The 25818-nt window shown below is 44.5% G+C and overlaps 1 protein-coding gene across 1 annotated transcript in view; it reads right to left on the reverse strand.

Annotated features, from left to right (window-relative positions):
* The window catches only part of INTS9 (integrator complex subunit 9), a 61950-nt gene that overhangs the window by 17654 nt on the left and 18478 nt on the right, over positions 1-25818 (reverse strand). Inside the window, exons 7-12 of the mRNA XM_063423031.1 lie at positions 23090-23210; positions 21261-21395; positions 18574-18685; positions 12634-12814; positions 10427-10487; positions 3464-3635 (exon numbers count right to left, since the gene is read on the reverse strand). Coding sequence (XP_063279101.1) covers positions 3464-3635; positions 10427-10487; positions 12634-12814; positions 18574-18685; positions 21261-21395; positions 23090-23210 — 782 coding nt within the window. The remainder of the gene's footprint in view (positions 1-3463; positions 3636-10426; positions 10488-12633; positions 12815-18573; positions 18686-21260; positions 21396-23089; positions 23211-25818) is intronic.

The following is a 25818-nucleotide window of genomic DNA, read 5'->3' on the forward strand; positions in this document are numbered from 1 at the left end:
AATTGTCAGAGTAGCTGCCTGGGAACATTAAAGTCAGAAATATTAACAAAAAATGAGCGTTGCACGAGGAAGTGTGTGTGAAGCCATGAATCCACAAACGTGAAATAAAAATTACACTGGGCAAAAAGCCGTGTTAGTTAAAAGCAGATGTGGTGGTGGCAATGAAATAAAGCCTAAAAATATTGCTCTAAAAATGGCATTTTATGTCAGGTAAGTTTAATAGCAATGAATAGAGATTTACAAACAGAAATACTGAGAAAATTGGTAGGTGAAGGATGATCAGTGATCAGTTAGGGTTAAATGACAATGATTTTTAAAAGTCATTAGGAGAAAACAGAAAGCTTAAGTCAGGCAGAGGTTCTCTGCTAGAGATGTGCTGTGAAGTTGTAAAAATTAAGTTTAAAAAGTTACCAGAAGGGAAGTGTTCCAGCCCATCTGGGGTTGTGGAGGACACAGAGATTTGAAGCAGCACCTATTCAGCATTTCTGAATCAGCAGCTCAGAGAATGTACAGACATGGAGTGTTGTCTAGAAATCCCATATAAAATCCTGTCCAAAGCCTCTCTGAACTCCTAATAGGGACAGGAGAGCCGTGGAAAAGGGAGAAATTCTAATGAAGGAATCCTAACACGGGGCTTGGGAGATTCAGAATGTTAAAAACACAACTTGAGCTGGGCTCCCAGGGAACTCATGTGACACACTGGAACTGCTGTTCTGAAACCACCCCAAATCCCAAAGTCACCTGTCTGGAGGCAGCAAGTGCTTGTCAAGGACACATATTGACTTTTCCTGACAGAATTACAGGCCTTTAGCTCTTCCCCCAAGACTCCTGATTTACTGCTGCGTGACACTGAGTTATAAAACCTTCCACTGTGCAGCACTGACGTGCCTGAGCTGGCTTTAACATCTCCCAGGGAGCTGGTTTTTAAAGGAGACTTCTTTATACCATGTCTGCTCCTAGAATTTCTTTGTGGTTCAGTGGTATTCGATATTTTTAATCGATAATCTCCTCAATACTCTCCAGCAGTGATGTCTGCAGGTGACACCAGCCAGCAGGGCAGCACCACAGTTCCCTCACAGCCAGATCCTGGCTGCTTTAATTTATATTCTTGTTGTTGTTTTTCACATTACAGATTGGAAAGGTGGAGACTGACTGGTTCCTGTGGACTGAACAAGCAGTGTTCATCAACAGTGCGGGATGGTCTGGAGTTTAAAGGTTCTAATTACCAGAAACCAGGAGTTTTTCACAGGAAAAGCTACAACATCGTCTGCTCTCACACACTGCTCCAATGGACTGGGGTTCTTTCAGATCCACAGGAGATTTTAGCTTAAAACAGAAAAGCAGTTAAATAATGAAAATCACTGGCATCAGTGGAGGTGCTTCAGATTTGCAGTGTTGCTAAGAACAAGAGAATTGAATCTGCTAGGAATTTCTGTAGACATAAAATCATTTAGACTGGAAAAAAATCTCTAAGGTCATCAAGTTCAAGTGCCAAACCCAGCACTAAAACCTGTGTTTTATTCCAGCTGAGACCACCATAAGGAAATAGGCCTAGGACTAGACAGTCATGAGGCAGTAGGACCATCCTGCCCCGTGGATGTGCCCACAGACAGAGCCAAAAGCCATGGATAGACAGAATTTAGGGAAAAAAACCACCACAAGCATCTGGAATCACTGTGCACTCCAAGGTCACTCAAGCAAAGCAGGTCTCAAGTGGAGTTTCACCAAGTACAAACTGGGGATGAATCTCCAGGACCTGCTGCACGCCCAGGCTGTCAGGAGTGACATTTCCATGCCTTGACCTGCCCTGGCCAGGCTCAGCCAGAAGTGCTGGATTGCCTCAGTTCACTGAAGGATTAGGATCTCACACAGAAAGGTCAATTGCCTCTCCTTACAGAACACACAGGGGAAGAGTTCCTGCCATGAAAGGCCAGATCCTGACACCCTGGGCAGCACATTCACAACGTGATTAATGCCACTGCTTCCCTGGGGATTCATGGAATACACACCCCAGCAAATTCTGGCTTAACTGAAGTCCTGACTGGAGTAGAATCCACTATTTCCAACACAATGTATACCCACATTGCAATTTTACCCAATTACTGTAATTAGGGCATGTCTCCTGAACCTCCTCAAAGGTCAGGAGGGATGAGCGCTGCAGCAGCTGTGCCTGTAGTGCTGTGGTACCTTGCACCATTTCCCAGCACAAAACCAGTCTGGATTTAAGTTCCCTGCAGGAATCCCCTCCTATCTCCCCTCCCACTGAACAGGGTTAATGATACACTGTAAGCATCCCCAAATTGGCTTAACAGTGCTGTGATAGTGTCACACTTTTTGGTGAAAGAGTCAAAGAGACTTGCTTGTCATTAGCCTCGAGTCTAAAAAAAGTAAGAAGGAAATCTTTCCCAGCCCTCTTTTCTTCAGGTTTTGTGCTTTCCAGCAGCTTTGCTATTCACTAAAGACTGGAGGAAAATAAACTTAACAGCAGGACTCCATCCCACCCTTGCTGTGGGAGTAGGTTTGATTTGTTCCTCAGGGCTCTCCTCCCCAGTTCTGATTGTCCAAAAATCCACACCTTTTTTACCTGGCTAAGTCCTATAGAGCACACCTCCCATTATCCCAGAGCTCCTGAGACACAAAATCAGGAGTAAGGACCTAAAGGATTGTTCTTTGCCCCCTCAGATCAGGACAGTGCCCACTGCAGGGCTCTGTCTGGGTGACACATCAGGGACAAATACACCTGCACAGAACCTCAGGTCCAGGGAAGGCCCGGGAGGATTTTTAATCAGGGTCAGCACTAGAAGCAGATGGAGAGAAGTGGAGGGACTTAAAAGACCTGTTGAGCACTGAGAAAGGAAACAGCTCCTCTGGGGAATGAGGCAGAGCTGTACCTTCAGCTCCAAACGTGTCTGCCAGCCAAAAACCATCCGAACAAAGCTCAGCCCAAAGGCAGGAACAGCTCAGATCCCTGTGCCTGTGTGGGGTGCACACTTCTGGGACAGCAGAGAGGACAAAAACCTCTTTAGAAACACAGAAAGATGAAAAGGCAGGAGAAGGGATGAGGAAAGTTTTGTGGTTCCACTGAAATATGGAGGAGTGTTTCTCCTTTCTGACCTGCATCCATTAGGTCTTGCCTGGGTTTAACTTGCAGCCAGCTGCTTTTAATTCAAAAATTAATTTCCTGTAGGCATTTTACTGCTGTGCATAACAAAGATTTTGCTCAGACGTGGCAGGAATGGACTCTGCGTGGCAAAGGTTGGCTCTGCAGGGCTACACTGAAATCAAATGGCACAATAATTACATTTATCCCTGCAGCCAGTCCTGGGGCCTTAATTTAGATAAGCTCCTACTGAAGTCAAAAACTTCTGTCCCAGAAAAAATGAATAAAGTCCCAGAGATGTGGCCACACTTAACCAGAGTGCACAAACTATTAATCTGATAATGATACCAGCATTTTACTTACCTGTGAATATGACAGTGTTCAAGCTGGATTTTCCCCACAGCTCCATGAAATGCACCACATCCCCAAATCTGAGAGAGGGGTGCCCAGTGAACACCACACAGGGCTGCTTGAAGTCATTGCTGAAGTCTCCGTGGATGCTGGGATAATGTTTCAATTTGTTTGTCTGAATGAGCTGAAAGAAAAACAAAAATCCAGACAGTGCAACTTTTCATGCCTCTGTGCTTGTGTGTGTTTATTTACATGAGATTATAAATGTTCTACAATTTATTCCTAACTCATCAGAGAGTCCCTTCCTGGATACATCTTAGATTTTTCCCAACAAATTTAGTCACGACTGTCATAAATGTTATGAAAAGGAAGTCAGAGCATGGGGCCAGGGGCCTCCAACTCCTTGCTCTCACTTCTTTGGTACCAGCAGGATGGTGACTGGGAGGAAACTCTGCAAACACTCCCTGCCTCGAGTTCCCTGGAGTGAGCAGAGTGCTCAGCTGCCAAATTCACAATAAGCTCCTTTTTTCCTATTTGCCATGTCTGCAAACAGCTCTGGGCTCATGTTTAGCCTCCTTTTCTTGCATCACAGCAGTGCCAGGCACTTCTGCCTTCAGCAAAATGCTGCTGAGCTTCCCTGGTCTGAAGGGTTCACAAAAAGTCAAATCTGCTGAAAAAGAACAGAGTGACTTTCCCTTCCTTTACCTCTGAAACCAGCAATAACCATGCACTAAGAGCAATAAGATATTTTGCAGACACAGTGAAATCAGCTCTGCAGGTGGAAGAGATTTCTTTACTAAGATGGAGAAGTTTATTTATCAAGGCACTTTTTGAAGAGTTTTGCTTTATTTCCTGCCACTGTTTTCTAATCTGCAAAACAAGGTGCAACGTAAAAAAGCAATTTAATAACCAGGCTGTGAAGCACTTTCATGCAATATTTTGTAAGTTCTTCCTTGGCAGGTATATGCTTCCATCTCCAGCATGAAAATAACTGTAAATATTTTAAAAAGCAAGGAATTTAACACATGAAATCACAGAGTGAACAACTGAGAAAAAAACCACGGAGATAAAGAGTGTGAGGGAGGGTAGGGGGCTTCCTCTGTCAGGCAGTTTTAAAAGGAGGTTGGTCTGTTCAACAAATCACAGAATCCTGGAATGGTTTGGGTTGGGAAGGAACCTTAAAGTTCCTCCTGTTCCACCCCCCTGCCATGGCAGGGACACCTTCCACTATCCCAGGTTGCTCCAAGCCCCGTCCAACCTGGCCTTGGACATTTCCAGGGATCCAGGGGCAGCCACAGCTTCTCTGGGAATCTGTGCCAGGGCCTCACCACCCTCACAGGGAAGATTTGCTCCCTGATATTTCATCTAAACCTTCCCCACTTTAGCTTAAGGCCATTTCCCCTTGTCCTGTGTTACTTTTTACCATGGCTCATCTGAGGTGCCTGCATGGAAATGAAGAGAAATTGAAATTTCTCAGCAACTTGTGCACCACAAAGCATCTCAGAATTCAAGGTTATTACACAATTCTGTAGAGGCACGTGGATCATTTTCACATGGATCCTTGAATCATGGAGGATGTAGAATCTGGACAGTATTTTCTGCAGTTTACAAGTAATAGCTAATTCCTATTTAATCTTCAAGAGGGAAATTGGAAAAAAAACCCACCCAGTAACTGCTCTGGCAGTTGACAGGCACTGAATCTCAAAAACATTCCTGCAATTATACTGGTAAAGATTTCTGATTAACACATCTGGAGTGCAGGGTTTAGCATCTAAGCTTCAGTAATAAAACCTGCAGTTTAGCAGACAATGGGTAAAACAAATTTGAATCTATAAAATACTGACATGTAAATGAACTTGTAGGAAATGGCCTTTAAAAGCTTTTTTTTCTGTTTGGTTTGGGTTTTTTGGGGTTTTTTTTTGAGGGAAGCCAAAAGTCTCAAAACTGCCATCGCAGAAGCAGTTTCAGCTGGGTAAACTGGAACAGGAGGATGATTTCTATTTCAAACATTAAATGGGATATGTGACATTCCAGGGGAAAAACCTTTCCAGGGACACACAGCTAGGTCAGGGAAAGACATTTCTACAGCCAGCACGGATCTAAGACACCCCTGAAAATCACAAACTCTTGTTCCAGCATCTTCCTCCACAGGTTCCTTCAAATGATATTTATTTGTATGCAGCATTCAGATCTTTGGGAAGATGTGAGAGCAGCAGTGGCTGTGGAAAGGAGTGAACAGCTCATTTCCCTGCCAAACCTCCACAAACATTCACTGCTCAGCAACATAAAAGCTGTCTTTTCTTCAAAGCATTATGGAGCCTTCAAATCCCCTCCCATTGCTTTGTAAAGAGACACAGGAGCTCTAATCCAGTTTTCGGGAGCTCGTTGGTGATGATTCTTTTTTCATCTTTTCTTTTTATCTTGCCAGATCTTTTTCTGATAAGTCTGGTAAGGCTTCAGAGCTCAGCTCACAATCCCTGACTCTCACAGGTGGACAGAGCAGGGGTGAAAGGCCACACAAACAAGTTTAGGGACGTTCTGCTCACTCCAGTGAGAAAGCAGCTGGTGGATTTTAGTGTCTACATGAAGTCTCTCCTAATCACCCCATCAAAAATATACGAAGCTGAACTTGCATAACAGGCCCAACAAAATTTCCCAGCTCATTAAGGGGACTGAGTTTGTAATGATTTGTGCAGGTTTTTTGTATCTCCAGATGAGATGGGGTGTGTAAACCTGTGCTGTGCCATGGTCAGACCTCCAGCCTGGGCCAAACCCAATGCCTGGCACTGAGCCAGCCAATATTTCCACAGTGGGGCTGGTTTTTGGAAAGCACAAGCAACACTTAAAACATCTTTTTACAGAAAGAACCACTATTGACTGAAAGCTTAAGAGATAGGGGCTGGTAAAGCACTGAATCAAGAGCGAGAGCTGCGTTTTTCTGAAATCCCAAATGGTTCTGTGCTTCCCTTTAAAGCTGCAGACTTGATTTACAGGGTCAGCAACTGCTGCTATAAACAGGATAAATCTCCAGAGCCTTTGTGTACCCTTTGTTGAAGTGAGCCAAAATACACTGATATTTACTCTGTGTGTGTGTGTGTGCTCTGTATCCAGAATTTGGAACAGATGTGGCTCCTATCAGGGAATGGGAGATGCATTTGCTACTTCACCTCCCTTCATCAGAACAACACAAACAGGGGCCTATTTTATCACAGAATATCCAGAGTTGGAATGGACCCCCATGGATCACTGAGCCCAACTCCTATATGATAATATTTATAGCACAATTCTATAAACCAAACCATAATAGTCCACAATCATCTGGTTCCAGGTATTTATTTGAATGTGTTATGCAGGAACTGGTAAATGGAGGAGGGAATCAAAGATGAAGAAGACAAATGCTGGTATTTAAGACCACAGAATCAATATTACTCCCACCCTGGCTCTTTTTTGAGTCAGGAAAAAAGGGTTTCTGCAGCCATTTCTCTTAGATCTTGCTAACAGAATCCCTAATAAGAGCACAGTAAATCCAAATCCTCCCTCCACTGGCAAATACTGATCAATACAAATTACCTCTCCAATTTTATCGTTGCAGACATTTAGAGGGGTCTGGATTCACTTATCTTAGAGCCTGAAATTGTCCACGTAAAGATCAAACAGAGAGGAACAATTCAGCTACAACAATTGAGCCATTCCTGTATAAACACAAAGCCTCCACTTGCACAAAAGGGATGGGCAGAGTGCACAATCCAAGGATCCTGTTAAAAATGGTCAAGGAGACCCCTAATTCCTCATCTGGGGCTGTGCTGGGATGGGATATTCCTACGTGGAATTTGACCTCTAATTCCTCATCTGGGGCTGTGCTAGGATGGGATATTCCCACATGGAATTTGGTAAGGCACCACATGTTGGTTCTGGGATACCAGAATAACAAATCTAAGCTAAACAAATTACTGGTTTATGCTTCACGGTGTTTCAGCAAGGCATTGTGGAACTTCAAGCTGAGCCTATTTAGACAGGTGATCCCTGGATATAATGGATACAGGGGCTTGGAAGGGAAAGCCATCCCTGCCTCGCCAGCCTGTGTTGACAAATATTTGGGATCTCCAGTTTTTGACTTTGCAGTCAGAGCAACTCCTCCCTCAGAAACACTTTTAAAAAGAAGCTTTTTTAGTTAGTGCACGACTAAAAGGCTGCAGGAGAGACTTCAACATGAACCTGGGCACTCCATTTTTATTAACTTTAGCAGGAACTGATGCTCAAATCCATCCCTGTAAACCTGAGCACTTCAGCCCACACTCCTTGCTCCTAACAGAGGGAAAGTGTTCCCTGCTCACTCAGACTCGATGTTAGGAGGCAAAATGCCACAAGAACTGTACCAGGACTGTGTAGGAGGTAAGATGAACATCTCCTGCTCCATTAAAGTGGAATTAAACAAGGAGGGAGAAATGTTTCGGGTTCTCTGCAGAGCTGAACATGTGTCTGGTTTTATTCAGCAGAGCGGAACAAGGAATGAGTTCAAAACATGCAACATAAATCATAAAAGGAAAATTTCCATGCAGAGAGAAGGCAAAAGCTTCAAACAACTGAGCGTAGAGAGCGAGGAGAAATAAAAATAGTAATTGTAGAGACAATGAAGATGCTTTTATTTACCCTCCTGTGACAATAATAAAGGCATAGTTAAGTGAAATGCCAAACACAATCCCAACTGATTAAAGGAAGGAATTATTCTGTTCTGCTACACACCAGGCACTGCTGGAACTCATTGCTACAAGGGACAACATCAAGGATTTGGGGGATTTTTGGCCCTCTTTGTTTTTAAATCTTGCTGTTTATACAACTAACAGGAACATCGAATTTCAGGACCAGCAGCATGCTGGGCTGGCCTTGTTCTGTGGATAATTAGAAGCTTATTTCCTGGCCTGTCCCTCTCTGATGTATCATGCCAGGCATGTTATTAATGCTTCCTAAGAAGTAAGAGGCATGTCTGAGTAATTCCCTATTTTCCTCCAACAACTGAGCAGTTAAGCACATCTTTTCATGATGGGCAATTTCAGCACAGGTTACATTGCACAAGCCTAGCATTACTTTGAAAAAAGCCAAGCAATTCTCCACTAACAACCTCTCTGATAGAAACCATCATTCACTGTCTGCTTCTGATACTCATTAAAAATCCCCTGAAGTGCCAGGAAGCAAAACTCCTGCCTGGGGGAGGGGGTTGTGGAGGCCCAGGATTGTGCTGGGCAGGGATTTTATGGATCTTTCACACTGTGTGAATGAAATAAAGTGTGAGATGTTGGAGATTTAACAGGGCACGTGTGAGCACGGGGGTCCTGGCAGGGACATCCCATGGGATGTTCCATGCTGCACCTGGGACAGGCACGTTCCTGCCTCTGTGCAGGGAAGCTGAGCTGGGATCCACTGCTGGGAGGCCTTTCCTCCATAATTACCCTGAAGCACAGAGCAGTTCTTGCAAAGCTGTTCCAACAATTTGGCAAAATCTCACAATCAACAGGCCCCCAGAGAATATAAAATGTCTCAGGAATTAGAGGACAGAGTTATCACTCTATAAACACAAAGACCCATCGTAATAAGATGGGTTAATTAATCCACTCTTCGACAGCTGCATGTTTGGCTTCTCATTTTTGGATGGGTTTTCACTTAAATCTGCCAGTTCCAGTGAATATTGTAAACCAGAATAGGAGCTGTCAGTGAATCCAATGACACTGGATCAACAAGGACACCCCAGAAATCAGGGATGGAGGGCAAGACAGAAAGCACAGCCAGCAGCAAGGCTGCAGAGCCTCGTACTCAGAGAATTTGGAACTGATTTATCAGTGGGAATAAATTTTTTGGTTATAAAAGAAGTGGTGAACAGGTGGCTTGCCCTGCAGTCCACATTATTCTTGGTAACAGATTATACATAATTCACTGCACATCCTGCTTGAAACACATTCAAGCATCTGGAAAGAGTGAGGGCTCCTGCTCAGATCCTACTTCCAACAACGCCTTTGAAGCACCTACACATGATAGATATGATGGGTAATGGCAATTTCCAGAACACATCCCTGGATGAGATATCTCAGAGGAAAAAAAACCACCCAGTGTCTGTAAAAGCACTGAATTTCTGGGCTCTTAAACCTGCCATGGCTGCTCTGCACATCTCATCAAACAGTCTGGACCACAGCAGCTAAAAGACAGAGGTTTCTGCATGTCCCAGGTGGCTCAGTGGCTCACAGGAGGAGGATTTAGCCAAAATTCTCAGTCCTGTTTCTTCCTTTCCCAGTCTGCCTCTTGTTTACTTCAGTGGGAAAACCACCTCTTCCCAGGGGAGAATTTCCTGTCCTGATATGTGAGGTAACTCTGAAAGCATCAGTTATATTTAATATCTGCTTGGCTACAGCTTCCACTCAAATTCTTACGTTGTTGCAGGGAAATCCTCCGAATTTAGGAGCCTCATTTCTCTTTGCTTCATTACAACGCTCAAGGAATTTCATTTAAAATTGCACTCAGTGCTGTGAACTTTGAATTTTGATATGAAAATCTCTTTCAAAATACCATTCCTCCTGCAGCAGACATGGTGCCTGCTTCAGTGAGGGAGGAAGGAGCTGGTATGACTAAGCTGTCTCTGATAACAAGCTCTTAGTTTCACAGATTCAGAAATAAACTGCTTGGACAAAGGGAATGCTCGTGGTTGCAGCTGATAAGAGCAAACATCCCACACCAGATCTCCTTCTGCGGGGGAAGGAGTGAACCAGGCCAGCCTGTGTAAGTGATAGGCTGGAATAAACAGGGTAATTTGGGAGTTTAGGGAACACCATCACTCATTCCTCCCCCACGCTCCCAAATTCATCACAGAAAGGAGAAAAAAACACTTTAAACAAAACTTAAATAGCTGTAGAAGGGTTCATCAGAAAAACAACAGCTACAGTGTGTGGACTGTGATCCAGAAAGTGAACAAGAGCATGGTTAACTCACCTCAGCGTGGGGAAAGGGAGGCTCTGGAAGATACACCTTTGTTTGTTTGTTATGACACAACCTTTAAAAGAAAAGGAAATCAGCCCGAGTTAGAGGTGCAGCACATCCTGCAGCATCTGCTGCCACCTACTGTTACACTTTTGCAGAAAGCTGGTTTGGATCTGAGGCACCAGGTGCAAAATCACCAATTTGTCCTGTGGCTGCCAAAGTTTCTGGCTGGAGGATCCACATCTACAGGATGACACAGAGAAGGTGCAAGGCAGCTGAAATTAGTTCTGTACACACTGGAACAGAGCTCCTCTGCTGCTCAAGACAAATCTGTAACTCAGCATCCACTCAGGGGTTCCTCAGCCAGATCTCAGCAGCTTTTGCAAAGCTAAATTTTGCTGTCAGCAGCAGAATGCCACTTGCCTCAGCCCCCTTCTGGGCAGTGACTTGGTCCTTTTGCTCATTCTAATCTAATTCCCTGTGCATTTTATTATTGCAGTTTAATGTTGGTAAACTGCCTCTCCCCGCAGCCCGAGGCTCACTGTGACCTGGCATTTTCCATCAATCACTTCTCTTTAAAACAGATATTGAGAGCTGCTGATGAGCTCTACCCAGACTCCTGATTCATCCTATTACAGCAGCTAAAAAAAGCTGTTTGTCAGAGGTCTGGGTGACGTTGCAATGATCTGCAGTGACACTGTCCTGGTGGCTTTTCTGGGAAACACTGCCTGGCTCAGACTTGCACGTTATTAAAAAGAAATGAGCCTGGGTCAAACTAATTTTGATGAAGTCCAAGGGATACTAAGAGGAAGGCATTTCCTTTAGCTGAGTAAAGGGTAGAATTAAAGGCTGGAGTTCCTGAATATCAACCATAGTTCTGATCCCAAACCTCTATTTAACAGATGTTAAAAAGATGTTAATCTTTGCCTCCATTTCCATGTAAATCCACCAGATTTCAATTCTCTTTACAAATCTCCTGAGGGATCAATTCCCACAGGATTTCCAGGATCTGTCATTTCTTTCCTGAACTCCAAAATCTCGAGAGGAAGAAGTGAAGAGCTACCTGGTTGTATTTAATATTCTAAAGCACGTTTCCATTGGTAAGAATTTGAGAAGAGTTCCAGGTGGTTGGGTTCTCCTTTCCAGGGCTCAGAATCACAGAGTGGTTGAGGTTGGGAGGGACCTCCTGAGATCACCAAGTCCAAGCCCTGCTCAAGCACTCACAGCAGAGCAGATCCTCCAGGACTGTGTCCAGCTGGATTTTGGTATCTCCATAACCTCTCTGCACTGCAGTGTTTCACAAAATCACAGAATCATGGAATGGCTTGGGTTGGATCTGATGGATCACCCAGTTCCAACCCCCTGCCATGGCCAGGGACACCTTCCACCATCCCAGGATGCTCCAAGCCCTGTCCAACCTGGCCTTGGACACTTCCAGGGCTGGAGCAGCTACAGCTTCTCTGGGCACCCTGTGCCAGGGCCTGCCCACCCTCACAGGGAAGAATTTCTTCCCAATATCCCATCTAACCCTGCCCTCTGGCAGTTTAAATCCCCTACCCTGATGGAATTTCACGTGTTTTAATTTGTTCTGCCTGCTGAAGAGCCTGAGCCCCTTCCTATCATGAGAAGATCCTCCTGAGCCTTCTGCTCTCCATGCTGGAGAGCCTCACCTCCCTCAGCCTCCCCTCATGGCCCAGTGCTGGCCTCATTCCAGAAATCCCACATCCTTCTGGGACTGGGAAGAACCCCAGAACCCCACAGGACACCCTCCATGTGGCCTCAGCAGTGCTGAGCAGAGCGGGATCTCCTCTCCTGACCTGCTGCCTCTGCTCTGCCTCATGCAGCCCAGGACACTCTTGGCCTTTTGTTGCCATGGCTCAGCCAAATTAGCCTGAAAACTATTTTGTTTAGCCAGGGACACCATGGTAGAATTTGGGGGGATTAGACTTGCAAACAGGCACAGCTAAAACACACCCAGGTCAGGAACGTAATTTACTCATTAAGGGTAAGCACCAAAAAGCAGAGATTGAGTTTGCACATTTGGATAGGAAATAATCCTTCCCTAATTATAGAAAATGTTCTTACACACATGCCCTGGTGACTCCAGGATTGTTCACAATCCCAACCAGGTGTATTTTAGGATGTGTCAGGTACAGATAAGCTGCACCTGCCTCTTCCCCCAGCTGAGGGTGCCCTTGGGGCTGCCCTGGCACACCTACCACTCGGCAAAGATCTGCGAGAACTCCAGGGAGCTGTTGGCAACGGGTGAGATGAAATAAAAGGGGACATTGGAGAGTCCTGCAGAGTCAATGTACTGGTACAGGCACTCCAGCAGGTCGTAGATCACTCCAGAGGGGTAACAGGGAACCAGGACGTTGCCTCCATTCCGGACTGTCATGGCTAAGGGAGAGACAACGAGAGAAATCAATTCACTGAGGTGGTGTTTCAACTTTTGATAAATTCCTTTCATCCAATTATTATTATAAAAAGCAGCTTTTGCATGAATTAGCACAACACATTATGCACATGAGTTGGGAAGAAAAGCTCTGATCATTAAATACATTCATTTTCTGCCCTCTCCAGGCTCAGTGGAATGATTTTATTCCTTTAATTAGAGGCACAGGCCATGTGTGGAATGGGAAAATCCTGACAGGAGAGGGCAGCCGTGCACTGGCACAGGAGGATAAAGGAGGGACACAAACCCTCTCCCCATCAAAATAAACCCTGCTCCACCTCTCAGCTGCCTCTCAGAGGGGAAGGGCAACAGCTCCCAGGTCTCAGCCAAAAGCACTGCACGTGGTGAGCTGTTCAGGGCTTGGATTTCAGATGAAAAGCTGAAGGTGTGGTTATTTCAAACAGCCCTCAGAGCCAGAAATGGGTGATGGAATGTTTGTCCTTTAAAAAACTCTAAATATTTCTGTCCTTCCTGTGTAACAAGAACGATTTAAAACTGTCAGACAGCATGGGGCTAGATAAAAATAAGGAGAAGAAAAAGGAAATATAGGTTTACTCTGTAATGGAGACAGATCTGAGCACAACAGCAAAAGCAAGCAGAGCAAACATCATGTTCTTGTGGCAGAATGAATTACAAAAATCCTGCACCTTCTGGGAAAGGAGAAATACTTTGTTCAGCTCAGTGAGCAATTTCACCTGTGGTCGTGGGGTAAAAGCATCCACTGCTGTTAACTGCAGTGCAGCAGCAGTTACATCATGCACCAAGCATTCCACAAAAAGCTTTGGAGGAGTCTGAAAATACAAATATTGCATTCTCCCCAAATCATTTTCCTGACTTCAATTTCTTGCTGAGCTTCGTTGTGGTATGGATTTAGCACTTTAAGGGTGTTTTTGTCCCTGATGCTTCCTCAAGGGAGATTTTTCTGGCTGAATGTTTTAAGTTTTATGGAGTTCAGGGAGATGCACAGCCTAGTAGGATTTTTCACAAGCATTTGTGGTTGTTTTACTCCTTGTAGCAGTCAGTGCCTCTGACATGGTGCTATCAACAACTGCTGATCAAAGGCCCCTTGTTTATTACTTATAATACAACTGCAGGGTAGTGGATTTATTTCTCTAGGCCATATACAAACGATACCATCCAAATATTTGTGGAGATGAGCAGCAAAAGATCACATTAGTCCAGAACTTGAGATTTTCCCAAACATCCCAGCAATGTGTGACATTATCCCCCTCACATGGGCAAATCTAAACTGTCCCAGCTGTCAACAGGATATGAAGAGAGCCATGAGGAGAGTAAGAACAACATTTTCAAAGCCATCTGGAGGTGGAAGTTGAGGCTTTGGCTCCAGGACCTGAATTTACACTCAGACATCACACCCCCAAGGATTCTGCAGAGGAAAGGGGAGTACCCACACCCACTGCAGCAGGAATGGTGCACAGGCCAGGGATGGGTTGCAGAATAGAGGTTAAAGAAGGTCTCAGGCCACAAAAAACGTGAGTTCCATTCCTCTGTGGTGCTTTGACCCTGGCTGGAGGCTGGGTGCCCACCAAAGCTGCTCTATCAGCTGGGCAGGGGAGCAAATGTAACCAAAAGCTTGTGGGGAGTGTTAAAACCAGGGTGATGACAAAGTACCACCATGGACAAAACCTCTCTCCAGAGGACACAGGCCCTGCCAGGACCTTGCTCCAGTGTGGGCTTCCCACGGGGTCACAGCCTCCTTCAGGCATCCCCTGCTGCAGTGTGGGGTCTCTGGTGGATTTCTGCACCCCCATGTGTCCCCCAGGGACACAGCTGCCTCTCCCTGGGCTGGGAATCTCAGCTTTGATGCTTGGAGCAGCTCCTGCCTCTGTTTCCTCACTGCCCTGGGGGTCTGCAGGGCTGTTTCTCATTTTTCCTCACTCTCCTCTTCCCTGTCTGCAGTTGTTCCTGCACAGTAACTTCTTTCCCCCTGTTCACTCTGTTATCCCAGAAGTGCTGCCACCTCTGATGGGCTTGGCCCTGGCCAGCAGTGGGTCCATCCTGGAGCCAGCTGGGATGGTGGAAACTTCTGGAAACCCCTCACAGAAACCACCCCTGTAGCCCCACACTGTCCAAACCTGGCCATGCTGAATTCCCAGCCCTCCCTTCCCCACTGGTTCCCTGGAAACCTCAAGCCTTCTCTGCTGCAAACAAGCACGGGTTCAAGATTCCTGGGGCCATGGAGGAAATAACAGAGGGTGAAGTCTTGGAGAAGATGTCAGCTTGAGTTTCTGCTCCCAGCAAAACTGCAGAGCTGGTGGGCAAAAATGGGTATAAAATCACAATTCAGAGAGTGGAGAAGGATTCCAGCCAGGTGCCCATAGACCCACAAAGGGCTAAGAATCACCTCCCAGCTTCTGCAAAACAGGGGTGAAAGCCTTTCCAAGATTATTGCTTTCCACACAAGCAGCAGGTCCAGTCTGGCTCTCTGCAGCCCTACAACAACTTTCAGAGTTGTCAGAGGACACATCTATCTGAAAGTTGTTTAAAGCCCAATTTATCTTGTGACTGATGGATGCTCTCTCCTGATAAAAGCTGTATAATAATCTTGGCATTTCAAATTTAGTCTCCTCCAGCAGCTCCATAACAAGTTGTTCAATTTACAACTCACAAAGAGATCCTTGCTTTCCCAACAGCTGCTGCCACAAGGTCGAGCTGGCACCTAAAAAGCAAACTGTGCTCTTTTCTGCTCTCTATAAACACACACAGCCTCACACTCACACAAAATATCACCAAGTGTCCCCACAGACAGGCTGGCAGCTCTGCTGCTGGTGCCCAAGGCAATGTGGAAGTAAAACTGCTCTCCTTGAGCTGCAGAGTGCTGGTGCTGCAGTGCTGAGCAGGGAAAAAAGGGGCTTGGGGTGAACTGAGAGGAAGCTGGAGGTGGGACAGAGTGTGGGGAGGAAATTCTGTGTGCCCTGGGGATCCTGGGGATCGGGATTGCAGCTCCTCCTGCTGGGATGAAAACAGAGACCGAGGTGGAATTTTCACACTTCCATTTCTGTGCTTCACATCCCTCCTTCACAGGTGTGTTGGTACCTCCTCATATACACTTTTGGTGAATTTTCTCTGCATTATTTCACCTTGGGTATTCTGAGCTCCTTGTGCACTCCCTTGAACGTTTTGGAAGTGAAAAAACACAGATGAAAACGACTGTGCTCAATCTGCCTACTCAATTGCTTTTCCTAGTAACCTGTTGCTTTTGGACTTCTGTACATCTCTGAAAGAAAACTTATTCTCTGTTTTCCTGTAGTTGGGTGGATAAATTTACCTGGTGTCATATAAAAGACAGCCCTAAACAGCATTAAAATAGAATTATTTCATTTCTTCAGACTGCTGGATTTTGGCAAGCACCACTCAAATTCCAGATTCTTACAATGGCATTATTTTAAGCATCTATCTTCCTTTGGTCTTTAATGATTTTCTCATTTCTCTGAATTTGTCTCATTCAAGACAGAAACTGCCCTGAGGACCTGCAAAGCCCTGAAAATAGTTCAGAATGTTTCTGTAAACCAGAACGAGTTGTGCAGACAAACAGCCACCTGTGCTGACACATGCAACACGTTTATTTATACACAGTCAACTTCTGGATCCTGCTTTGGCCCAACTACAGCTCTAAGACTTTAATTTGTAAATGCATTTTAATTATCAGTCTCACTCTTGTTTACTCAGTGTGACAGGAGGGGATTGTGCCACCATCTGTCAGGGGAACAGGGACCCCCATGAAGGTCCAGGAGGGACAGAGAAGGGCAGCACATCTGGATTTACCAAAGCAAGGTCACCAGAGCTGGTCTGTGGCTGCTCACAGGGCAATAACAATTCACAGTGTTTAAAAACAATGAAAACAGGTGAAATACACACAAACACGAGTAAAAACACACATTTGGGAAGGGAAGGTTTGGGAAGGTTTGGGAAGGGAAGGTTTGGAAAGGGAAGGTTTGGAAAGGGAAGGTTTGGAAAGGGAAGGTTTGGAAAGGGAAGGTTTGGAAAGGTTTGGGAAGGGAAGGTTTGGGAAGGTTTGGGAAGGTTTGGGAAGGGAAGGTTTGGGAAGGTTTGGGAAGGTTTGGGAAGGTTTGGGAAGGTGCGGGAAGGGAAGGTTTGGGAAGGTTTGGGAAGGTTTGGGAAGGTGCGGGAAGGGAAGGTGCGGGAAGGGAAGGTGCGGGAAGGAAAGGAAAGGAAAGGAAAGGAAAGGAAAGGAAAGGAAAGGAAAGGAAAGGAAAGGAAAGGAAAGGAAAGGAAAGGAAAGGAAAGGAAAGGAAAGGAAAGGAAAGGAAAGGAAAGGAAAGGAAAGGAAAGGAAAGGAAAGGAAAGGAAAGGAAAGGAAAGGAAAGGAAAGGAAAGGAAAGGAAAGGAAAGGAAAGGAAAGGAAAGGAAAGGAAAGGAAAGGAAAGGAAAGGAAAGGAAAGAGGAAAGGAAAGGAAAGGAAAGGAAAGGAAAGGAAAGGAAAGGAAAGGAAATCACAGGTGTTAACACAGCTTCAAGGGGAGGCTGAATGAAACCCCTGGACATCGTTAACTGCACAATCACATCTAAATCAGGAAATTCCTGAAATAAAAATACTTGAAGATCATGATCATGAGAGGAAAGTATCTGTCCTGGTTTAGGGACAGTGTCCCAGAATCTCACCCTGCTCTCCTGCTCTTCTTCAGACATCTGCACACAGCCCCTCTTGGAGCCAGGGTGTTGGCAGAGAGGATCTTTAGTAAAACCCATGATTATCATTCTTATAAAATGCCAAAATGAGCTCCATTAACAGATATTTAAAATCATTGAGTGGGTTGGAAGGGACCTTAGGGACCATCCAGTTCCAACCCCCTGCCATGGGCAGGGTCACATTCCACCAGACCAGGAATTTAGTCTGATTTAGTTTTGTCATGTCTTTTGGTAACTTTCCTCAGGATCCTCCTATCATGAGGTTTTTAGTTTTATTTATAAAAAGTAGTGAATTTAAAATAAAGGGAAGATTTCTGATAAAAGAACAGGCAACATAGAGCAGGACAGAGATGGAAAAGTGGTTTGATGAAAGAAGGATGAGAGCACAGAGGAACAGAGCAGGGGGAAGGGGAGAAAAGGAGAACAGCACTGGATGTGACATTCCAAACAGGCTGGAAAATGCTGCCATTCACACTGATATCACAGCTTTGCAATTATCAGCTTTTCCAGCTGTGAAAGAGTCTGATTAGGTTTTATATTTCTGGGGGGTCTATAAATAAATCTTGACTTTTTTTTTTAAACAGAGATTGTGCTGTTTGCTTTTGATATATTTAAAAGTCAGGTGTAAGAAGGGAAGCAGATGTGCTTGTTTTCAAACTGAAAGTCATAAAAAAGCATGTAGAGATTTTACTCTGGTTGGTACACAGGAAGGAAACAGTAATATTTCAGCTGGGAACAATATCCACATAGCCTGTTGGCAGCCAAGGGACACACTTAGCAAACCAGGAGCAGCAGATGATTAAATCTCATTATACCTGCTCCATTCCAAAACATTTCAGGTACAACTCGTGTCTCTCCAAGCACTTACTGCATTAATGACACCAGGAGCACATCGTAAAATCTAAACAGGTAGTTTTATGCCAGGAGCTATAGCTGGACAACTCGTTCAATTCCAGGAATCTCAGAATTATTTCCCACCCAAAGCCATGAAAAAGATGCTAAAACAGGCAGGAGGTTTCTCTCAGTGACCTACCCAGGTTGCTGCAGAACTCTCCCACCATTCCATCGGGGTTGGCAGTGGGGATCTGCGTCAGCCCCGTCAGGATGAGAACGTCGCTGTTTTTAAGGGAAGCCTGGTCCATGGGCTGGAAATAAAATCGGGGATGGGAGAGTTTCACCAGGCAGGACATAATAGATACAGTCACCAAACATTTTATACTTCACCCTCCTCCATCTGTGGAAACCTAAATTGTTTAATACTGGTGTTTTATTGAAGCAGAATGAAAGCACAAGCCCATTTCTCTGCATTAGCAAACAGAAAGGAGATATTCAGAAATCAGCCATTAGTGTGACACTAAATACATATTCTTGATACTGAAAATGTAGCATGATCCAATCTTGATAAGGTAAAGTCCAGCTCTCTCTCTGCAGATGGTGAAAAGGAAACTTTGAGCCTCACTGGTTTGGGATGCCCATCCCACAGCTATTGATTAGGCAAAAGTGGGCAACTGCTGTGTGGTATTTTATGGTTATTTACTCTCAATAAACAACTCTCTGCAGCCTCACCAAGAGGAAAGATTTCTGCCAGAAGAGACAGATGAAGAGATTTCCTGTGCTGAACCTCCAAGACCACTGTAAGGTCAATTCCCCTGCTCACAGCCCTCCAGAGCCATTCTGAGGCAGCTGAGAAGGACCCTGCTCTGTTAAACGTGCAGGGGAATTTCATATCAACTCTGACAGGAGTTTAAACTGTGCACCCCTGCTAGGATCAGACCTGACACGTGAGATTTATCACAATCTTTGACTCTCTCCAGTGTGTCCATGAAAATGAAATGCCAATAATGCAATAAAAAATAATATGGAATCTGTCTGTGATAATGTACATAATGATTATGGCATATTAGATCCACATAATTTCAGATGCCATTGCACTCAGAGGGCCTGCATTGATTTTTGTGGGTTAATGTAAAGAATATGTCTTAAAAGGCTTTTAGTGACATGTCTGAACCTGTGCTGTCAAATCCTGTTCTCCACTTGAGTGGCAACAGTGTCAATTCCAGCCTCAGGAGAGGGGGAGGCAAAATTTCAATGGAAACCATCTGCCACAAGAACAGGGAACAGTTAATGGTGCCAGGCCTAAATCCCAATTCTCTGGAAAAGCAGCTCTGGATATGTTCAAACTATATCCTTTTTTAAAACAAAATGCAGTGACTGTTTGCACAAAAAAAAGAAAAAAAGGGAATTTCATGATGAATTTCTCGTCATGATCCCATGGAGAACCAGGACAGACAAACAACTTTCCACTCCCTGAGGAAGAAATGATTTGTTGCTCACAGTTCTGACTCTGTGCCACTCGAAATATTATCATTACATACTGTCTGTCAAACATCAAAGAGATGATGAAGAGCTGGTTGGAAGCTCCCAAAACCCAGATACAGAAACACCAGATTGTAGCAGCCTGTGCTGGTGCTCACAGGGATTAACCCCAGGACAAAAACGATGCATTGTCTTCAAAAAGCATCTGGAAGCAAATGCAAGACGATGATGATGTGGGGTAACATCTGTGATGTGGTAAATAACAAGGAAAGTACAAACTGAATGTGATTTTAACTATCTGTTAAACTATTCCCTCTAAAGATGTGCCCATGAGCAGTTCACTCAGACCACGCTCTGCCACAGGAATTTAATTTCCTAAAGACAGAGATTTTACCAAAAGCTTCCAGAGAAAGGTTCACCTTTGGGAAGTGATGAAGCCTGGCCAGTTCTGACCTGATAAACTGAATCACATTTCATAGCAGTGATGAGAAAACATTCTTATTTACCAAATTACTTTTTCCTCACAGAAATATTCCATTCACACATTGTCCAATACTGCTGCTCCTTGTCTAGGAGGGGATGAGAGCACAGGATGGAATGAGGCTGATGAGAAACAGGGATTTAGAGGCTCTGATACATTTTGTGCACCTAAGGATGGCCCCACTATTAAGGAGCATTTATCTACTGTAGTTTCTCAGCTCAGAACAAGCTTTTAAGTGAGGGATGCTCAGGAGCAAAGCTCTCCAGCAGACACCCACCTTGAGGGAAATTCACTTAGTGATCAAAAACCTGACACATCTTCTAAATTATTTTTAAATACCTCCTGCAATAATGCTTTTAACTATTTTGACAACTTCTGAAGCGCATGGCACTGCAAACTTCAAGCCTTTCTTTGCACTAAGAATTTATGGATCTAGAGAGAATTAATTTACTGGAAATTACATCTACAGCACTATAAAGACTTTGCCCTTAGCAGAGCAGGGTGGAAAAGTTGGCAGCCACTAAGCTATCATTCCTCCTAAGGAAGGATGTTTCAGAAATGATATAAAGCAGTCTGTGAACTGTCTGTGAAGATTCTTCAGTCAAATATGGATTTTTTTTAAAAAGTCACTAATGCTTTTTTGTTTAACTCTGTTGAAAATTTCCTCTTTAGAGTGCAAGACAATTCCACAGTTTTAAGTGAACATCAAATCACTAAAAAAAAAGAATTTTAGTTATCTTTCCCTCATAACTATTGATACCTGTCATTTGTCAGGGTATGTCTTATCAATGCCCAGTAAGTCCAGGCACTGATAATGCAGTTACCTTAGTGTGGTCTCTAACCTGAACCTGATCCCAGCTGGAATAAACCCTTTTTTTGAGCAAAAGTTCCTCCTAAAGACTAAGAAAAGTCAGGGGCTGTACCTGAGGGTGTGTGGTAAGCAGAGAAGATCCTGAAACATAAGAAACCTTTTCATAGTGTGACTGGATAATCCAGTTGGAGCTCCCAAGAGCGTAGCCCGAGCTCAGAGGGGTGACCTGCACAGCACCAAACAGCTCCTGAAACACACAGCGAGAGACATCAACTTGAGAGAGCTCCAAAAGAAGTCAGGACAGGTCATTTTATCATCAGTGACAGGAATTTCAAAAGCAGTTCTGCTGCTCAAAGCCTTTGTAAAGCTGCTCTGCTGAGAATTACATCTGCTGGTTGTACCCACCCACGTCTAGCAGGACACACTCTGAGAAAAGCTTTTCCTGAGGCAGGGCCTCCATGAATTCTCTCTTCCATGTGAATTTTATGGCATCTGAGTTCACACTGAACAACAGCTCAAAATGAAGGAATCAGCCAGGGTCTTGATCCTCTGCCTGCCTCTGCTGTATTGAAGAAGTTTGTGGGAGCTTTGCATCTTTTTAAGTCTCTATTCTCCTTTAGTCAAATTAAATTGGTGTTGGCCAGCAGGAGAGAAGAAAGCACAAATACTTCTATATTGATATAAAACTTTGCTCAGGTTGCAAATTTTACTGTAGAAAACAAACCTAAGCTCAAACTCACTTGCTTTCTAACTTTCTTTCTTTTTAAATGCTACCTGCTGGTGATGTAGCAACAACACCCTGCAAACTCAATCCGCATTTTAGTTTCAGTGTAAGCAACCTGACAGTTGCTTCCTTTCCAGGTGTCATTAGGGATTAAATTCCTTCATCTGTACCCAGGAATGTGGAATACTTGATTGGAAAAAGGAAAATAAACCTTTATGAACAGACCTCCCTAATGTGATCCACCTTCTGATTACTGAATAATAGAACAAGCATCTGATTTATGCAATTCTAATGATTTTTTTTTGTATTTCAATACAGGTTTGGATGCCTTGAAAAACAAAGCAGGGGGCTGTCATTCCTCAGAGTGTGTAAGCCAAGACTCTAAAGTTTGATTATTTGAAAAGTTAACTTTGGGAAAAGAAAAAATGCTTTTTTCCCCCCAGTTTATGTAAAAGAATGATTGGCTCAGATGCACAGATCTGTAATTAGAGGAGATGCATCCACACTGTGAGGACAGTCAAAAATTAACTGTAACAATCCGCAGATAATGAGGAGTCACAACTTACTTTAACCCGTATTTAACCCATACAATAAATATTTTATTTTTTATGGTTTCCGAGCAGCAAAACCAGGTACCACAGCCCAAATAAGAGCAGGGACCATGGCCCACATGCTGCCTACAGTCCATATGGGATCTGCAGACTATGGGATTGTTGGTTCAGTTCATTCTGGGAACTACACTGGATTATGGTCAACAGCATTACAGACAATAACTGTTAGCTGGGAGCCCTGGGAAAGGAGATTCTGAAGTTCCCATTGAACCATTAGGTTTTGTTTACAATCCCTAATTTACAGTATGAAGCTAAAGCACTCAAAAGATTCCCAGAAGTGAGATAGGGGAGCTGGGAAGGGGATGTGGCTTAGAGACAGAGAGGATACATTCACTCCCTGCATCCTCCCAGCTCTCAGCGGGCCAGCCATCAGCTCCAAATTTGAGGGCATGCAGCCTTAAAATTGGCTCCCCAAGGAAGAGAAGAAACAAATGGATATTCCCTGATTTCACCAAACAAGAGCCCTTCCTGGGAGGCAGACTGAGGTCTGTGTATTCCTGTCTTGCTCGCCTAGGCCAAGGTAACTGGATCCAACACAGGATTTAGAGGGGAAAAAGCTGGGGACAGCTGTTGGTGTTGCCCTAGGGCAGCTGCCCAGGTACTCACGATTTTCTGGGAGTAGCCCACCAGCTGGATCTTGCTGAGGGCTGCGTTCACCTCTGGCATGGTGTAGCACTTCCTCCACATGGACACCTCCACCGCGTCCTTCAGCGGCGCCGGCAGCAACCTGAAACACCGGCGGGATGTTCTGTGGGGGTCCAGAGCAACAGCTGCTGCTGCACCAGCTTCTGCAACCCTTTACCTTCTCCACATCCTCAATTTTGCCCTTTTAAATTTTTATTTTCAGTGGGCTTGGTGCTTCAAAGTGAGGGTGAGGCTTTCAGCCTGCTGAGGAGCAGAGCCACGCTTCTCAGTCTGCCTCGCCCTGAGGACTGCTCTCCTCCAGCTCTCTTTGTTGCTGTTCTGTCCTTGCATCAAAGAAATAGCTGTGATCAAGGTGTTATCACAATTCTTGTGGTATTTTCACCACTGATGGAAGGTGCTGGCTGATCTGAGATGTCAATATGAAATGCACCTCCAGCACTGGGATCTTGGATCAGTGTCTGGTTTGTATATCATAATAATCTGAATAATACTCTGATAATCTGAAACAATCTGGTGATTAAAGTACAGTTACCAGACCACGAGCAGGGATGGCTCTGCCCTGATTTCTGCCACTGGTCTCTTCCAAGAGCACGAGTCCCTGCAGCTCAGCTTCCCTGACCTCAATCCCACTTCCCTTCTGAGTGCCCTGGCAGGGACACACGAGCTGACACTGCAGAGCTCTTTGAAATCCCCTCCACGGAAGTATTTAAGGTGTTTTACACCAAAGTGAGATCCATCCATTCTGCCCCTCACAGACACTGCGAGTCAGCTGGCCGGCGTTGGCAAGGGAAGGAGTGAACTATAATGTCACAGGCTGGAAGAGGGATGGTAACTTCTGGGAAATAAATCTTCCTTAGCAACATGAACTGAGGCAGGAAGCAGCACAGCTGCCAAATGCGCAAGAAGAATAGGAATTTTTTTTTTTTGTATATTAAACCAATGCTAAATCAAAGGCTAATTCAAACCAATTTCCAAAGATTTATGGAAATTGGTCAAGTTTCTTTGATCAATTTGTTTAAAGGAATTTAATTTATTGTTATATCTACTAGGTCAGTGAACTCCTCCATAATTTAAGATACTGAAGAAAGGATTAAGGGCAGCTCTTGCCAAGACCACAGCACATGTCCAGAACGATAACTGCAATTCCAGCACACGCTGGCTGAAAGCAGCCCGTGCTTCAGGAAACAAACAAAGCCTTCAAGGTCTTTTTTGGGAAGTCGTAAGCAACAAAAGGCCACACGATGTGGAGAGTTGTCCACCACTGCACTGAAGCAAATTGCCTGTAAAAGCCTTTAACCTACCATAAGAAGCATTTAGTGTTGGATGCTTTCAGGAGCTTCTCTTCTGGGAAGAGGAAAATGTTTCTCCAGGTAATGGGAAAAGTGGGGAATTGTCCTTGGTGACTGAAGGAAGTTTCTCTTAGCCTTGACTGTGGCTACACTGAAAATCTTCTGATCCCTGGCAGAGATCAGTGGCACCAGCCTCCAGTGGTTTAATGAAGCTGTGAGGTGCTGGTCCCTCAGATGTGTCCCTGTCAGCATTCAGTCATCACTTCCAAAATCCCTACAGAGCTACCAGGGGATATTTTGTGGTCTGGGGTAAATCTGCTGCCACCATGGCAACATCCTCTAAAGGATCACCTCACAACAATCACACCTATGAGGGCAGCTGCTGGGACAGCCACAAAACAGGAGGTTCCACACACATGAGGATACAAAATTCACACTTAAAAAACTCAGGGATTTGTATTCTTCCCTGGGATCTGCACAGAGACAGCCCCTCCTGGTCAATGCAAAAGGTGACATTTAACACATGACATAAAATGCCAGAATTGTCTGAAGGGAGAGGAGGATGGCAGCACCAAACCACACCAGACCACGGTGAGATTTCCTAGGCCTCAGGAAACAGCCTGTTTGAAAAACTTTAAAAGATTTAGGAAACCATCAAACAAGAAGTCAACAAAGTGCCTTTCATAAGGCAAACTTCTTCTTTAGCCCCTGAATCCCAATCAGTGTGAAAAATATCCTGGCTGACATCTACAGAGCTTCTACGAGACTGCTCACTTGAAATAAAACCCAGTGGCAATAAAACTGGCTAAGCAATTAGTTCAGACTGGATCTGATAATGGAAAAATGTAAACCACTATAATGAACTTATTATATTTTATACAGTGTTTGCATTTAAAATGCTCCAGCGCTTTATCTAATGAAGATGATAATACTTTGTGTTTTATATTAACTGTTTGGAGTAGAACTAGCTGAACTGTAAAGCAGTAATGGGGATTGATCAGCCTGAAAAATTAAAGTTTGACTCAGAAGTAATAAGTATTCTGTTCTAGCAACAGCCAAGTAGGAAAAAAAACCCCAATTCATCAAGATCCCATTTTCTTAAGTAACGGATGTCAGTCCAAGCCTGCATGTGCCATTAGCCAGGTGCTAATTTGGGGATCAGTGGATGTTTTGCTCTAATAATCAGTTCCATTCACGCCTGCGTGACACTTGTCACCAGGCATCTCCAAACACTTTGCAAACATTAATTAAAGTCCCCGTGTGCCCTCTGTGCTGGATGGGAGCTCTGCTTTACAGATGCACAGGGAGGTGAAGGGGGAACCTCAGGGCACAGGTGGGGCAGAGGTGGAGAGGGAGGTCACATCTGTCCCCTTGTTCCAGCTCAAAGACAGCTTTGGTTCA

Source organism: Prinia subflava, chromosome 2 (assembly GCF_021018805.1).
Source record: "Prinia subflava isolate CZ2003 ecotype Zambia chromosome 2, Cam_Psub_1.2, whole genome shotgun sequence".
In the NCBI taxonomy this organism is placed as follows: Eukaryota; Metazoa; Chordata; class Aves; order Passeriformes; family Cisticolidae; genus Prinia; species Prinia subflava.